The sequence below is a fragment of the Harmonia axyridis genome, chromosome 4 (assembly GCF_914767665.1).
Source record: "Harmonia axyridis chromosome 4, icHarAxyr1.1, whole genome shotgun sequence".
NCBI lineage: Eukaryota > Metazoa > Arthropoda > Insecta > Coleoptera > Coccinellidae > Harmonia > Harmonia axyridis.
In genome coordinates, this window is record NC_059504.1 from 9,750,973 (window position 1) to 9,768,732 (window position 17,760).

Genomic DNA, 17,760 nt, shown 5'->3' on the forward strand with positions numbered 1-17,760 from the left:
TCATCTCAGGTTACCGTATGATGATTTGTCAATGAAACACTCTGAAAAAATGTAAACATGAGACACTGTATTTTATTCAGTTATAAAAGCATATAAAGGCTACTTCAATTGATCCATTCCCAAACGAATGGGAATTGGAAATATTCGTCAGAGTTTATTCAACATTTTCGGGAAATAATTGCAATAATTAACCCAGAGTCGAAGACAATATGGATATTGATCATTATATCCATAACTATGTCCTTGGACAGATCGAACGAATAATACATAGTTGATTAATTTAAAAAACAAGTTCTTGGTGAATGAAAACGTACGTCGATTGCAAATGTGGGTCATTTAAGTGAAGCTTGATTTTTACATAATAGACGATGTCAATTCTGATCTACTTGAAGGGGTACACAATTCTTCATAATATAAAAAGGTAGACATTGATCGATTATAACAGTACATTAATCGTGTCCAAACTGTAAAGATCACAAAGATGTTCAGTAAAGTAAGTTCCCTTCTCAGAGACTTGCGAATTTCTAGGAAACAATAATACGTGTCCAGAATAAGTTATCTTAATTACATTTTATTATTTTTGTAATAATATTTTACCACTATTTATCTTCTCAATTACAGATTGTCTTCCTCTGCTTAGTAGCTTACGCTACCGCAGTTTTCGAACCTGTTGCTCAATCATACTCAACCCAAACAAAGCATACCACCCTTCATGGTGTTGGTGCTCTTGTTAGTCACGTTGCTCCAGTAGCTGCAGTACATGCTCCAGCCAGTTCATACTCCACAGTATCTTTTGGACAAACTTCTGTACACGCTGCTCCATCTGTTGCTTATTCTGCTCCAATTTACCATGCCGCTCAAATCTATCATGCTGCTCCTGTAGTACACTCTGCACCAGTTTACCATGTTGCCCCTATAGCACACTCCGCTCCAGTTGTTCATGTTGTGAAACAAGACGAAGAACATAATGTAAGATAGTTTCATTCAATTTTTTTTCAATATTTTTACATTATGAGTGCTTTTAGGCTCCTGCTTACTACCAATACAAATATGGAGTTGAGGACCACCACACCGGTGACATCAAATCCCAAGAAGAATCTCGTGATGGTGATGTAGTCAAGGGTTCTTACTCCCTTCATGAAGCTGATGGTACCATCAGAACTGTCAAATACACTGCTGATAAAAATGGATTCAATGCTGATGTACAGAAATCTGGACATGCTGTTGTAAGCCATGTAGCTCCAACTCACGCTATTCTCACATCGTTGTACCACCATTAATTTGTCTTGTTCAATTAACTGTTAATTAGTTTTTAGTGTTTGTTTCTTCTGTTTTGTATATAATAAAACATTATCTTCATTTGTTTGTGTTTTCATTTTTCATACTTTTTCTCTTAACTGTATTAGACATGTGTAAATTGTGTAATCGATTCTTTCAAACTCCCAAACAGGAGCCCTAAAATTTACTAATGATGTACTTATCAATAATTTATTACTTCGACAACTCATTGGGTGGCTACTTCGTCGATTTATGTTATTAAGGTACAACTCAGATTTCTGAAATTTCAAAGGTAGATTTCAACTGAATTAACCTCATTTTTTTGGGCATTTTTCATTCACCTATACAATTTTCACCATATTCAATTTCAGTTCTATAATTTTTTATGAACAACATAATAAACGGAAAGAGAAACTGAAAAAAGTTGTTCTGCAGGAGGAATTAGGATTAAATCTGGCTTCCTATCTTTTTCATCGTGAACAATGCCTTGGAGGTAGAGTTTAAGCTGAACTTAATGATTTCGAGATACAATTTATCTGATTTAATTAGTCAATTTACTTTTTTGAAATACACCTTGTTTTATCCTGAAGCTAATTGTTGATAATATCGTTAATTCATCATTAATAGTTCACCTTTTTGGCATCAAAATAAACTTGATGTGACCATCTCACTCTGACCGAGAATTAAATCAACTCATTAATGACTTAAAAAAATTTGATTTTGAAACAATATTTTTATAAATGTTATTGAAACAGAGTCGTAACTGAAACTGAAGACTATGATACAACATTGTTAATGAAAGAAAGATCCAATTAATGAAATAAGTACTTCCGAAATAAATCCATTCTGAGATACAAATCATTTTGTTTTTCCGGTAACTTCATACCACTAAAAAATGAGAAAAGCACTGATATAAAGTAAAGAGCTCTTGAGCGCTGGTCATTCTATTAACAGTCCTGTATTCTGCAAGAGCGTATGAATAATGATCGCTCAAGAGATATTCTGCCTGAATGAGGTTTTGGTAGTGAATTGTACTACCATAAGAAACTCCTAGAATAATATACCTTAATCTCTTCAAATTGACAAGGACAATCTCATTTGTTTGAGCCTGGTGGTCTATAACAATAAAATAAGATTATTAGGGAAATTCATTCACAAGAAGAAAGGATTGCATTTTTTCAAACAACTGAAACAATCAGAAAATAGTTGAATCGAATAAACAAATTTTTCAACGAAAAGTTGTATCATACTTCATGTATTTCAGTTATTTCACAATAGATGAAAACAATACTTTTCATTAATTTTTATATGAAAGTAAGATTAATTTTCATGCAGATCATCTGATATGAATCATATCATTTATTTTTATATATTTCCGTTCATCTCTTATAATTTTGAGAACTCCTTTCAATTTTTACACCTAATATACTAAATTTCTCATTCGTGCCGTTTAACATTCAAGAATGAGGTACCTATTGTTGGGACATGCTGTACTTTATTGTTTCATACTGTACATGTTATATTTTTTGTAATGTGTTATTGTCATTATGACGCAAGATTAAGTTAGAACGAAGTTGTCAATAAAAAATCGTCACAAAAAGTCACCTTCCAAGTATTTATTTTATATAATTAGAAAACAACTCAACACCTATATTCGATTTTCTTTCAATTTCATTTTGGAAAATATTATTAAAAATTACTCCGAATGAATAACATTTCAGTTTCGAAATTCTGAAAAATGAAAATTACCAAATTTTACATAAGAATTTCAGTAATGGCCTACCTGAAGGAAATGATAACCAGCTTAATATAATATTTTATTACATTGTCATCAAAATCAGGGGCCACAAATTCAAAATGATTGATTTATAAGGTCTTGGATTGATTTCGTAGTGATTTCTGATTTGGATAGCAACGATATATTTCAAAATGAATAAATCCCCGGTCAAATTCTGCATTGAAAGTTTAAAGCATTCAATTCTTATTCAATAATTGTACAATATTTTTTCAGCTATGCCCCTGTAAAAATTCAATGAATAATACATTCCTAATTAACTTCGACGACATTCAAGTTCTTGGTGAATGAAAACGTACCGATTGCAAATGTGGGTCATTTAAGTGAAGCTTGATTTTTACATAATAGACGATCTCAACTCTTGTCTACTTGATGGGGTACAGAATTCTTAATAATATAAAAAGGTAGGCATTCTTCGATTATAACAGTACATTAATCGTGTCCAAACTGTCAACACAACAACCATGTTCAGCAAAGTATGTTCCGCAAAATATAAAAAAAATAAATGAAGTTATTTCATAACGCTTATTGCATAGAAGTTCAATATGAATTATTCTGAAAATTTTGATCACGTCCGTGAAAATATTTTACTATTTACCCTTCTCAATTACAGATTGTCTTCCTCTGCTTAGTAGCTTACGCTACTGCAGTTTTCGAACCAGTTGCCCAATCATACTCAACTCAAACAAAGCATACCACCCTTCATGGTGTTGGTGCTCTTGTTAGTCACGTTGCTCCAGTGGCTGCAGTACATGCTCCAGCCAGTTCATACTCAACAGTATCTTTTGGACAAGCTTCTGTACACGCTGCTCCATCTGTTGCTTATTCTGCTCCAGTTTACCATGCTGCTCCAGTCTACCATGCTGCTCCTGTAGTACATTCTGCTCCAGTTTACCATGTTGCTCCTGTAGTACACTCTGCACCAGTTGTCCATGTTGTGAATCAAGACGAAGAACATAATGTAAGATAGTGTCATTCAAAATTTTTCAAAATATTATTACATTATGAATTTTCTAGGCTCCTGCTTACTACCAATACAAATATGGAGTTGAAGACCACCACACCGGTGACATCAAATCTCAAGAAGAATCTCGTGATGGTGATGTAGTCAAGGGTTCTTACTCCCTCCATGAAGCTGATGGTACCATCAGAACTGTCAAATACACTGCTGATAAAAATGGATTCAATGCTGATGTACAAAAATCTGGACATGCTGTTGTAAGCCATGTAGCTCCAACTCACGCTGTCCTCACATCTTTGTACCACCATTAAGTTTTCTTGTGTAATTGTTGATTATTTTTTAGTGTTTGTTTCTTCTGTTTTGTAAATAATAAAACATTATATCTACTTCTTTGAGTATTCATTTGATGATATTGTTTCCCAAAAAGTAACCATCGATCGGTGGAATGGAATAATATTTGAATACTGAATTGGATACCTAAAACACCCAAACATGAGCCATAAAAGTACCTAACCTAACCTAACCTAAAAATCCTTGATTTTATAAGGTACCACTATTTAAACCCCAAAATACCCAAAAATGAGACCTTAAAGTGTATTTATTTGATGATTTATTTTATGCCTGTGCTAAACACAGAGATCATCAATTCTATCAACAAATTCCTCAGGGTATCAATTCATTTCGATGTCGTCTATCTTATGGGCTTCTTCTAATTTCAACTATCGTATCAAGTTTTAAACTAGCCTTATCAAAACATCTACGGTTTTATGCAAACACTTGACATTTGAAATGGGAGTCTGCTTTTTGAAAATTGTAAGTATAAATCAACAAAACCGCAAGAGCTTCTGACCTATCTTCGTCACTTTTCGTTTTATTCATGAATAACTAGGTGATATTACATTCACCCGAAGTTCAATTCCTCTTCGAGCTCTGCAATGTTATAGAAATCAGTATTTTTCATGAAAAACGAATGATAATTTTGATCTTATTGCAAAGTGTTCTATTCCAATGAATAATATTCGATTCATCCGTTTCTGCATCTTTTTTATTGCAACCAATGTTTTGGAGGAACAGTTTCTGCTGAACTCAATGTTGGCGAGATACAAACTAATTAATCAATTTGCCTATTGTGAATTAACCTTCAATTTTGGAAATCATAAATGGGATGTTTTGCTGCCTTATACAGGATGAGTCAATAGTGCGCGATTGGTCGATATCTCTTGGAAATTTTGGGCTAAGAGAATAATTAAAATTTTAACGGAATGGACAGTACTCAGCGCATAAGCTAAAATTATTTTCGACTCTACAGGCTGATCTGAAAGTGGTGAAACTCGATGCCACCCTGTTTTTTCATAATGTCCATGAAATTGTGATTTCGAATACTCTACTTGTCGTCATTCATTTGTGGTACTTCCTGACGCAGGCCACATTTTTCGATGAATTTTATGGTTAATATGGTTTGAACTAGAGATTGTATCTCGACAATGGTTCCAAATACTTGGATGATTCTTTTTATTAGATTCCCGAAAAGTTTTCAAGTCTTCTACAAATTTACGGATCACTGCGATTTTTAGAAAATGACCTTGAAAAAATGTCAAAAGGTCCATTTATTCAGTAGGCAAGCCCTGAACCTGAAGGTTTTTGTCTGGCAATTACAATTGGAATGGACTCCATAAAAATCTTTTTTTCTCGAAAATACATTATTGACTATTAAATATCGATTATCGAAACGAGTTCTTGATGTATAGGAGAATGAATAAAATTGATAATTTATTGATTTTCAGGAACAAATGATTCCGAAGCCGAATTTTCGAAAAATTAAATATTCAATTCAAATAATTCTTTGAAAATATTCGAAGACATATTTTTCATTTTGAGTACCTATCCATTATTGAAGTTGTATTAACCACACTTCAATCTACACGGCTTGAAATCATTTAACGAATCGTTGCAACAACTTCAGTAACTAAAAATTACTAGACAGTTAGGTATTAAAGATGAAAACATCGTTGTCGAAAAGATGCATTAATCGCACACAAAAAAGATTCTGACTTCGTCAAGAACTTTTGCGAGTTAAATCATTGAGGCTCCTATTGCGCTCTTGGAGACATAGACTACTGAACTGTATATTATTTGAGATGTGATTCATTATGATGTCTTTGTTGTCGGTTAATTTATCTTGATGAGTGATTATGGTTGATACCATCTTTCTGAAATTCGAATGTTTATTTTACAGATTAAGTTTCAATTTGGTCGAATCTTTTGTAATGGAAATATTGGATGATTTTGTTATAATATATACTTGAATTTTGAATTGTTGAGGAAGCACGACATACATGACATTTCGCATTAAGCTTGAAATTGTTATTATACAACTTCATATTATAACTTGGTCCGAACTAATTTTCAAAATAGAATCCGAGCTAATTTTCAAATTTTCAGAATTTCGGAAAGTCATATTTACGGAACCCCTAATCGAATTATTCCAATCAATGAAGGTAAATATAGTTTTCAAAATTCAAACCACTCAATCACCCCCACAAGAAGAATTTCAATAAATATATCTCTAAATAAAATTTAAACGGAAAGTTATCGAGAAAATAATTTTCTGAAGAACAGAATGCATTACCGATATACACGTATGTGTCCTTGAATAAGTTCAGAGGATTACATACAGCCAATCACCTAAAACAACATTCAAATTCTTGAGGAAGACAACACAGAATGCGTAAAAATGTGGGTCATTTGAGTTGAGCTTTTTACATAATAATATTCCATATGTACTCGGGTGCACAGAGCATAGAAGGGGATATAAAATTTCTCATGATATAAAAAGGTATGCATTTATCGATAAGAACAGTATACTATTCGTGAATCAAACGAAAACACAACAAAAATGTTCAGCAAAGTAAGCTTGATCCTGATTAGTTTTAATCAATATGATAATAAAAATCAGTAGTGAATTAGTGAAATATTTCAATAATTCAATATCCTGCATGAATTTCATTATTCAAAAGAACAATACTAATTCAAATCTTCTCAATTACAGATTTTCTTCCTCTGCTTAGTAGCTTACGCTGCTGCAGTTTTCGAACCAGTTGCCCAATCATACTCAACCCAAACAAAGCATACCACCCTTCATACTGCTGGTGCTCTTGTTAGTCACGTTGCTCCAGTAGCTGCAGTACATGCTCCAGCCAGTTCATACTCAACAGTATCTTTTGGACAATCTTCTGTACACGCTGCTCCATCTGTTGCTTATTCTGCTCCAGTTTACCATGCCGCTCAAATCTATCATGCTGCTCCTGTAGTACACTCTGCACCAGTTTACCATGTTGCTCCTGTAGTACACTCCGCTCCAGTTGTCCATGTTGTGAAACAAGAGGAAGAACATAATGTAAGATAGTTTCATTTATTTTTTTTCAATATTTTCACATTATGAGTGCTTTTAGGCTCCTGCTTACTACCAATACAAATATGGAGTTGAAGACCACCACACCGGTGACATCAAATCCCAAGAAGAATCTCGTGATGGTGATGTAGTCAAGGGTTCCTACTCCCTCCATGAAGCTGATGGTACCATCAGAACTGTCAAATACACTGCTGATAAAAATGGATTCAATGCTGATGTACAGAAATCTGGACATGCTGTTGTGAGCCATGTAGCTCCAACTCACACTATTCTTGCACCTGTATACCACCATTAAGATTTTTAGATTGAAATTGTTATTTATTGTTTAGTTCTTGTTTTTCCTTCAATAAAATATTATGTGTACCGACTCATTTCAATGTTTTATTCTTCAATTCAGTGATCATATTGTGCAATTCATTCCACTACAGAATGTTCAGAAAAAAAAAATCCAGAAACTTTGTTATTTTGAACCTACTTGAAAACCGAACCAATTGTTACTTATCCCTAGACTTCATTTTGTGTTCGGGAATGGCTGATTAAATAGGTATTACATAAAATTTTAGTTTTTTCCATAGTCTATGGTTTTTTCATCATATATCCATCTAGGACCATAAATGGTTTTGTCCAGAAATTTATGAGATAACTTTTAACTGAATTTTGGGTGACAGAAAAAAATATTCAAATCTCTAAATTGAAAGTTCTGCATTTAAAACCTATTAAACTTCTTGGAATTTACCCAACTCCAAATGTTGGGGTTTTATTTTGATGCAGTAAAAAATCCCAGAAAAATATCACAATTTCACCCTATGATGTATTAGCTTCTCTATTAGGTACGAACAGAAGATTCAAACGCGACTCTATGAAGAAAATCATTGGTTCATATTAGCAATTAGTAAAGAATCTAAATTTGATTAATTTATAATTTTTTTTTTATTTAAATTAACGTGTCTCAGCAGCTAGGCCATTGACACAAGGTACAATGTATCTACTCATCCTCTAGGCATAACAAATAATACAGTTCATAAAAAATTCACAAAAAAGGAAACATTGATCTAAGATGATAACAATCAAATTTGATTATACAGTTGACAATCTTTCAGGAATTGAATTGATGCTTCGATTTGAGTTTTCGAGGTGAGATTTTCTCTTAGATAGGAATAGGACTAAAAGATTTTCATTTTTGTTTGATATTTCAGATCTGAAATTTATGGATAGGATTCTCATAGTTTTATGGCACGTATACTTCGCCTTTACAAAATACCTTGAGTATAGGTCTCAAGAGCTTATTTTTGAATAAAATTAAAAAAATATGTTCACATTAGGAAGAGGTTTAATTACCTTCATTCAGTGGAATTGTTGTAATCTGTATTCATTCATATGAAAAGAAACAGTTGAGAAATTTAATCTAATAACCGAATACCTACACTGATCTTATTACATCAATTCTTAATCTTAAATGAATAAAATAACCAATGACCTGAAATTGATCATAACAAGTTCGTCAGAATGATAATTCTCTGCATTATAAAAAAGTTATTATATGTCTAAGCAATACGCGATCCAATCAAATTCACCATTGAAATATTTAATCCTATGCATAATTTCAACATTTCTATATACTTTCGTCAAAAACCGTAGGTACAATTGTAAAATCATTGTGTTGCTACCTAATCAATCAATTAGTGCTTAAATATTCTATCAAGTAATTTATGATAATTTGAGTAACGATGTTACATAAAATGATTGCAGCCTTAAGCACTGTCGGATTTCAAGTTCACAAAAAAAGGGTGGACCACTACTCTATATTGGCTGGTCATTATGTCTGCAGATGTGAAATGAGGTTGACAGTGAATTACATTATGATCAATTCAATAATATTCTCGAATAATAATCGGTCAAGAAAAAAATGTAGATTTTCGTTTGCTTTCATATTCGTCATTTCTCAACTACTCTCCTCATATTTTTCAATTGTGTTTGATTCATTATGAAGAGAAAAATGTCTTTCCAAATCTGTAATTTTCGGTCGGTCGAATATAATACATTTTTTCTATCCTGGAGGTAAATTTGATAAATCTAATATCTGAGACCTATTTTGTTGGAACAAAATCTAAAATGAATAAAAATCTATTGTTTCAAAATTGTTATGCAATTGGAATGGAAACACTTTATATGTCATACTATATACAGTGTGGTCCAACAAAAAATTAACACCTCGATTTTCCTGCTTTGAAATGAAAATGTGGAGAATCACTCGAACCCGTCACTTTCTGATTCGAGGGGGAACAACTAACTGGTGTTTTTTTTCGAGGTATATAACTTTAAGTTGGCGTTACTGTTCAAGATGGCGACCGATTTAACAGCTGTCAAGTGATTTATTCTCAGTTTGGTTTGGCAATTCATCATGAATAGACTCACGCCTGAACAACGCTTGCAAATAGTGCAATTTTATTTCGAAAATAATGGTTCTGTGCGGAATACGTATCGCGCACTACGTCCATTTTATTTTGTTTAGCGATGAAGCGCACTTCTGGTTGAATGGCTACGTCAACAAACAAAACTGCCGCATTTTGAGTGAAGCTTATCCTCAAGTGTATGTCGAAACACCGTTACATCCAGAAAAACTGACTGTTTGGTGCGCTTTATGGGCTGGTGGAATCATTGGTCCGTACTTCTTCAAAAACGATGATGGCCAGAACGTTACAGTCAATGGTGATCGGTATAGAGCCATGATTACTAACTTTTTCATTCCTAAATTGAACAACCATGATGTCCAGGAGCTGTGGTTGCAACAAGACGGCGCAACATGTCACACAGCTCGTGCCACAATCGATTTATTGAAAGACACGTTTGGTGACCGCCTAATTTCACGTTTTGGACCTGTGAATTGGCCTACAAGATCTTGTGATTTAACACCGCTAGACTACTTTCTGTGGGGCTATGTAAAGTCATTGGTCTATGCGGATAAGCCACAAACCCTTGACCATTTGGAAGACAACATTCGCCGTGTTATTGCCGATATACGGCCACAAATGTTGGAAAAAGTCATCGAAAATTGGACGTCCAGATTGGACTACATCCGAGCCAGCCGTGGCGGTCATATGCCAGAAATCATATTTAAAATGTAATGCCACAAGATTATCTTGCGGATAAATAAAATTCATGTGAATCGAATAATCCATCGTTGTTTTATTACAATTTAAAGTTCTATAACTCTAAAAAAAACATCCTTCATAACTATTGAAAATTTATGAATTGGATTATTGATTATCAAATACGTATGCCTGATAAAAAGTCATATAAAAAGTACTAGGTAAATATTTAAATCCTAGATCAAAAGATTTTTTTTAGATTCTGTTACATGCATTGAGTATTCGAATTATTATCCACAAAAATTGAAATATGTTATGATTTCTTCATCAGCCAATTTATATCCATTGAACCGTGAAGGTATCAATTTGGTTTTTTCTTCATTTCTGGTACGAAATTCTGTGGTTTCAACCTCAATTTCAAGGTCGCAATGACTCTTGGGAACTATACGAACTATGATAATGAATTCAATCTTGGCACAATTGAAAAAATATGACAATTGAATATAAATATCGCACAAATATTGGAGTGATCAGTATCAGCTTCCACAGTATCTGTACAACATGATCTCTAAGGTAAGTGGCAAGAATTCTAGAATCAAAATAATAAAACTTGAGAAATTCAAGGGTTCTCTTCATATATTTGTTGGTCCCCCAGTTACATAGGCGTACAACTTTGCTTCCCCCGTTTTTTTCTCAAATTCGAGGCTTTTGTGTGAAAAACTGGTTATATGTACATTTATGATTCAAAGTATTGTCCATCGCTAGCCACTATTTTCTCCCATCTTTCGGCTAGCGTACGAATCCCGAGTTGAAAAAACTGGTCATCTTTTGAAGCGATCCACGAATCGATCCAATGTTTTTAGTTCTTCATAAGACCGGAAGTGCTGGTCAGCAAGACCGTGTGCCATTGATCAAAACAAGTGATAGTCCGAGGGAGCAACGTCTGGAGAATACGGTGGTTGGGGTAGGACTTGCCATTTCAACGTTTCCAAGTATGTCTTGACCACTTTCGTAACATGGGGTCGAGCATTGTCTTGCTGTAAAATCACTTCATCATGTATCTCGTTATATCGCGGCCGTAAGTCTTTCAATGCTCGGCTCAAACGCATTAGTTGCGTGCGATAACGATCGCCTATGGTTGTTTCAGTCGGTTTTAACAACTCATAAATCACAACGCAGAGCTGCTCCTACCAAATACTTAGAGAATTGTTCGAAATTTTTTCTCGAAATCGGAAACAGAAACGACAAAACTACAAGAGACCAAAAAGTGTAGTTACTAGACCCAAGTATCTTTTTAAATTTTTCTTAACTACCAGTTGTCCACCAAAAATGTTCTGGAGGAAAGAAGTGGACAGTTTAAAAGAATCACCCTGTAGATTTGCATTCAAAATTAGCATATCACATAATAAAAACTTCAAATTGGAATATCTATGCCCAATTTAAGTTAAATATCTTGTGTAGGGAAGGTGCTATGAGAAAAAACTTGAAAAAAAGTTAATTTTTAACACTCTGTATCTGGAACACGTTTGCGGGCACATATTTATAGAACTTTTTTCTTGAAATGATCCCAGGAATCTGTCAATTTCGTTTGTACCTTCAATTCAAAATTTAAGAACATCCTGTACAGGGTGGGCAAATTTCGATGTTTTAGCACTACAACTTTTGAACCAGAGTAGATAGACAAAATCTGATACCCACTTCTCGATCTCTTTTTCTGAGAAACTAACAAGGGTAGTATTCATTTTTGGCCACCTTCTTTTGTTTTCGAGTTATAAGCGAAAATTGGAAAAATGGCGATATCGAAAAACATTTATATCTCCGCTAATACTGATGATAGAGCTCTGAAATTAAAACATTATACAGGCACTTTTTTACGTATAATCCAGTGGAGTGCTCGTATTTTCAAAAGGGTTCTTAATTACGAAGCTATGACCCAAAGTTATGTTTTTTCAAATGGGAACACTAGATTTTTGTGTCATTTCCTGAAAGCTTGATTTTTCCTGATTTCAAAAATATAAAACATCGTATGATTCGGATCAATATAAATAATAGAAAATGGCCAAAAACCTCTTTTCACCTAAGAGTCTCAATATTTCTATGGTTTCTACTGTTGATGAACACAGAAAAATTGAGCTTTCTATAACAAGACCAGTGTCCTTCCGTCAATCTGATTATTTCTATGCTTTTCACTTATTTCTACAAAATTCGAATCTAGATATGTTTTATAAATTTTTCATCTAAAAATTGATTTGGAAATAACGGAGAAACCACAAGATCGAATTTTTCAATCGAAAGAGTTGTATTGAGATGCATGTATCAGGAGATTATTTACATAGGTGTCCAGAATCAATACGCACAAGTACCAATCCATTTCAAACAGCATATGAAACAATGCATATATGATTGAACTCAACATTTTAATTACGAAGGGACAAACAAGAAATAATATTTAACCTAATAATGACAACAATTGCACAATGCACAGTCGACACCTCTTCTCGATATTTCAATAGATGAATATTTGAAACTGTGTTCGAGTTACCTAGGAAACTTTTTCCAAGTTCGTTCATCTTTTCGAAACTATTTGTATAAAATAAATATAGATTCGAATTTTGTAGAAATAAGTGAAAAGCATAGAAATACTCAGATTGACGAAAAGACACTGCTCTTGTTATAGAAAGGCTCATCAACAGTTGAAACCATAGAAATATTGAGACTCTTAAGTAAAAAAAGGTTTTTGACCATTTTCTGTTGAATATTTTGATACGAATCATACGATGTCATATATTTTTGAAATCAGGAAAAATTAAGCTTTCAGAAAATGGCACAAAAATCTAGTGTTTCCATTTAAAAAAACATAACTTTGGGTCATAACTTCGTAATTAAAAACCCTTTTGAAAATACGAGCACGCCACTGGATTCTACGTAAAAAAGTGCCTGTATAATGTTTTAATTTCAGAGCTCTAGCATCAGTATTAGTGGAGATATAAAAGTTTTTCATTATCGCCATTTTTCCAATTTTCGCTTATAACTCGAAAACAAAAGAAGGTGGCCAAAAATGAATACTACCCTTGTTAGTTTCTCAGAAAAAGAGATCGAGAAGTGGGTATCAGATTTTGTCTATCTCCTCTGGTTCAAAAGTTGTAGTGCTAAAACATCGAAATTTGCCCACCCTGTACAGGGTACTTTTTTACGTAGAATCCAATGGCGTGGATTCTACGTAAAAAAGTGCCTGTATAATGTTTTAATTTCAGAGCTCTATCATTAGTATTAGCGGAGATATAAATGTTTTTCGATATCGCCATTTTTCCAATTTTCGCTTAATTATAACTCGAAAACAAAAGAAGATGGCCAAAAATGAATACTACCCTTGTTAGTTTCTCAGAAAAAGAGACGTACCGAGAATGGGGTATCAGATTTTGTCTATCTCCTCTTGTTTAAAAGTTGTAGTGCTAAAACATCGAAATTTGCCCACCCTGTACAGCACTCTGTTCGAGGAAGGGGCGCTCAAAATCTAGATTGGTAATAAGGAAGTTTGAGGTTAATAAAATTTCAGGAGTTCCATTATGTCAACGATATTTCCAGTAAAATTGAAATAGCCTATTGAAAGTTACTACTATGGTAATTGAGTCGGCAGAATTTATTGCCACAGAGAACTTGTTCTGTTATAACGCAAAAATTGCATACAGACACTGTTCAGACATACCAATTTCTAGTTTCGAGGTGTATTATCACGTATTTCGACATTGCCTCTGTCTGGAAATCACTGGGCGATAAATTTACACCATGAAATCGATCAAAATCGACCATAACATATCTAAAGCGGAGATATAACATTATTTCACTCTCACTTTGGCCAATCGATATTATGCATAAGAAGCCAAAAAGATAGGTACGTAGGTAGGTGTTCTTGATTTATCGGAATGTAATCAATTTCTAGGTTTTCGTTATTGAAATAGTGTCATGCCGTAATGTTCAACGAAAAAAGTTTTCGAATTATATTGATCGGTTTAGCCAGATAGCTATTAGCTTTTTTCTACTGAAAGTGGAGTAAGCCTGTGCTCTCCGATTTCAAAATTTTCAACCCCAATATGCATTACATTTACATAACATTTTGAACAAATTTGGGCCTTGGCATTCCCAATAAAAAATGTTGTGCATGGATATGGACGAATAGAATATAATCTTAAAAAAACTTGTGGCTGTCAGGTGTTATGAGCGTGATTGCTAGTTGGGCTTAGAACACAAGCGCGAGAATTGCGCAGCGTGCAGCACCATCTATAGAGTTATCGAAGTGTCACCACTTTCGTACTTATCATTTTAGTTTTAACCTTTTTCGAATAATTTTTTTCTTCGTCTATTCAAATATTATCAAACATTTCTGTTTTCAGGTTCTAAGCGTTCTAGCTATTGTAGCATACTCCAATGCAGTGATTTATCCAGCAACAAGCTATAGCAACGTTCACAATGTAGGGTCATATGGAGCTTACCCATCAGCACTTTCTTCAGTGTTGGTAGCACCTCACGTAGGATACCCAACTGGATATGGTCACCATGGATACGGATATGGCGGAGCTGGTTATTCTCCTATATATGAACATGACCATGCTGTAAGTTGTTGATCTTATACTATGAAAATTAGAAAAGCAGTAAGAGGTGATGTCAGGAGCTGTTGCGCGCTTGTTAAAATTTATCAATTATTTGGATTTTCCTGAGGATTACTAAAGAATTGTTTGAAATTGGGGACAGATAAGACATAACTACAAAAACCAAAAAGTGTAGAACCAGACCAAAGTTGGTCTTTAAATTTTTTCCAAACTACCCCAGTGGTCCACCAAAAAAAAAATACTGGGGGAAAGAAGCGATGAACACTATTCCAGAAAAAATATCACCCTGTATAGATTTGCATTCAAAGTTAGCTTATCATTATGGAAAACTACAAATTAAAATATCTATGACAAATTAAAGTTGAATATCTTGAGAAGGAATGGTGCTATGAGAAAAAAAAACCATTCTATAACATCCTGTATCTCGAAAACAAAGCGTTTGCGGACAGATGTTCATAAGACTTTTTTCTCAAAATGATCCAAGGAGTCTGTCATTTTTGTTTGTACCTTCTATTTAGGAACATTCTGTATACCTAGGTAGAGTGATATTTGCAGTGCTTTTTGTATTGGTGATATTTTGTAAAATTTTTTTACTCTCAGAATTTTTTTAAGTATTTCCGAATAAACTCTTATATATTTCTTCTAGACCTATCCCAAATATCAATACGAATACGGAGTCAACGATCCCCATACTGGTGATCATAAATCTCAGCATGAAATTCGCGATGGAGATTTGGTTAAAGGATCCTACTCAGTTGCTGATCCTGATGGCACCTTGAGAACCGTACACTACACTGCTGATGACCATAACGGTTTCAACGCCGTGGTGCAAAGGCAAGGACATGCTGTTCATCCAGCTGTTTACGGCAAACCAGCTTACAATGCCTACTCTCCTTATGGATCGTATGGAGGTTATGGTTATGGATCTCATGGAGGTTATGGCTATTATTAAATGAAGACTATATTTCATATTGTATATAAACGAAATGTAAAAGTAATAATTACAGATTATAATAAATATTTAGTCGCATCACAATCAATATTTGATTCAATTAATTCCTGGCTGTTTATATAGTCCTCTACATTTTTTAGATAAAAATATGTTATCTCCAACATTTTTTTGTTGCATCTTTCTTTCCGTTGTTTTGATAAAATGATCTTAATATCAAACAGATTGCCATATTTCATGGCAGCATTCCATAAATAGATATGACCATTATAAATCTCAATTTAAATAATTCTTACCTACATTTGCGATTGCAGCAATTCTCTTGCAGTCGAATTTTTCAAACAAAAATAGAACACGGAGCTTAATTAATGATATTGATTGATATAAATGCTCAGATTGGATTACCAATCATCAGTATTCATCAAAGATTTCAGTTGGTCATTTGTAATACCTTTTAGGTTGAAACAAAATGTTGACTGATGTAAGTTGAGAAAAATTAGGGTTATTAAGCATTTAGATCAGAACAGATCCCACATCGGAAAACACAAGATACTAAGTTTGTTTCACCTCTCTCTTCACAATCAAAGGGATCTCCAAACAGCATTTATGTTATAATGATTCTCATGGAACAAGAAAAATGTATGAGAGCTTTGTTGAAACATGAAATTATTTACTATGCTACATATTTTTTGTCTTTGGTCACTAGTGCCGGAATTCAGAACATAAACAGAATATAATATGTGTTATATTCGTCCATATTTAAAGTATATCTTTCCAAAATAATAAATTACTATGTTAATCCATTGTACAATTATTTCAAAATTGACTTGAGAAGAGCTGACAAAATGGAGCACTCTATTAAATGTCCTATGCAGCTCTAAATTCATGTGATATTCCCAGCCCTACTATAAAAGGTTAGGTATGAGATAGTGATAGTCAAGTTAGGTATGCTAATACAATTACTTGCTTCGACTGAAATTCTGTATTTTCTCTAATTTAGTTTTAATTGTATTTGTCCCTCTAGATCATCATTCTCGTCGTACTGATAACAACCACAAATGCAGGAATAATTGGTACCTTACAAATTGGACATCACATTGGAAGTTATGGAGGTTATGACCATAGCTACGGACACTACGGTCATGGTCATAGATACAACGAATATGATAGTTACAGGGTCCATGAGGGTTATGACCATGGCCATGATGGTTACGACGAGTATGATAGTTACACGAGTCATGAGGGTTCTGGCGGAGGTATTAAACTAGGAGGTGGTATAAGCATCGGTGGACATAGTGGAATTGGTGTGGAAGGAATATTACATTTATGAGATTAAGAGAAAATTGTACATTAGCACGTTGACTGAAAAAAAATTATTATTCTAAAATTTTCCTATTTTCACCTCTAATAAAAATCCATATTACAATTTAAATAAAATGGTTTACAAGAATATAGAAGATAATTATCGATGAATGTTTGTATCATGTCATCAGAAATAAATTAAGAATTATTCCTTAAGCCTGGTTTAGGAATTTCTGAAATTATGTGAAGCTAGACAAAGTTCCATAAGAGAAAAAAAAATAGCAGAACTCACAACAAAATTTTGTTTAAGTGAAGTTTATTTTACAATTATATTAAAACCGAACTAAAAACATCAGTTCAATCGATT

The 17,760-nt window shown here is 33.6% G+C and overlaps 3 protein-coding genes across 3 annotated transcripts; all 3 read left to right on the plus strand.

The window, feature by feature from the left end:
- The first annotated feature begins 399 nt into the window (after positions 1-399).
- LOC123678938 (cuticle protein 8-like) lies at positions 400-1,357 on the plus strand. Its single transcript, XM_045616215.1, has 3 exons — positions 400-493; positions 622-969; positions 1,026-1,357. The coding sequence occupies exons 1-3, from the start codon at positions 482-484 to the stop codon at positions 1,278-1,280; spliced, it is 615 nt and encodes a 204-aa protein (XP_045472171.1). The 5' UTR covers positions 400-481; the 3' UTR covers positions 1,281-1,357.
- Positions 1,358-3,659: 2,302 nt separating this feature from the next.
- LOC123677804 (cuticle protein 8-like) lies at positions 3,660-4,420 on the plus strand (the record flags this gene model as incomplete). Its single annotated transcript, XM_045614513.1, has 2 exons — positions 3,660-4,034; positions 4,091-4,420. Coding segments are annotated over 2 exons (630 nt in total), but the record flags the coding sequence as incomplete, so codon positions are not given.
- A 2,456-nt stretch (positions 4,421-6,876) lies between these two features.
- On the plus strand, positions 6,877-16,137 carry LOC123677805 (cuticle protein 19.8-like). Its single transcript, XM_045614514.1, has 5 exons — positions 6,877-6,942; positions 7,084-7,431; positions 7,487-7,729; positions 14,927-15,145; positions 15,789-16,137. The coding sequence occupies exons 1-5, from the start codon at positions 6,931-6,933 to the stop codon at positions 16,092-16,094; spliced, it is 1,128 nt and encodes a 375-aa protein (XP_045470470.1). The 5' UTR covers positions 6,877-6,930; the 3' UTR covers positions 16,095-16,137.
- The last annotated feature ends 1,623 nt before the right edge of the window (positions 16,138-17,760 follow it).

Excerpts from the sequence above, each read along its gene's own strand:
- LOC123678938 (XM_045616215.1), top strand. Across the intron at positions 970-1,025 it reads AACAAGACGAAGAACATAAT|GCTCCTGCTTACTACCAATA; the intron begins GTAAGATAGTTT and ends GAGTGCTTTTAG.
- LOC123677805 (XM_045614514.1), top strand. Across the intron at positions 7,432-7,486 it reads AACAAGAGGAAGAACATAAT|GCTCCTGCTTACTACCAATA; the intron begins GTAAGATAGTTT and ends GAGTGCTTTTAG. Across the intron at positions 7,730-14,926 it reads ACACTATTCTTGCACCTGTA|GTTCTAAGCGTTCTAGCTAT; the intron begins TACCACCATTAA and ends TTCTGTTTTCAG.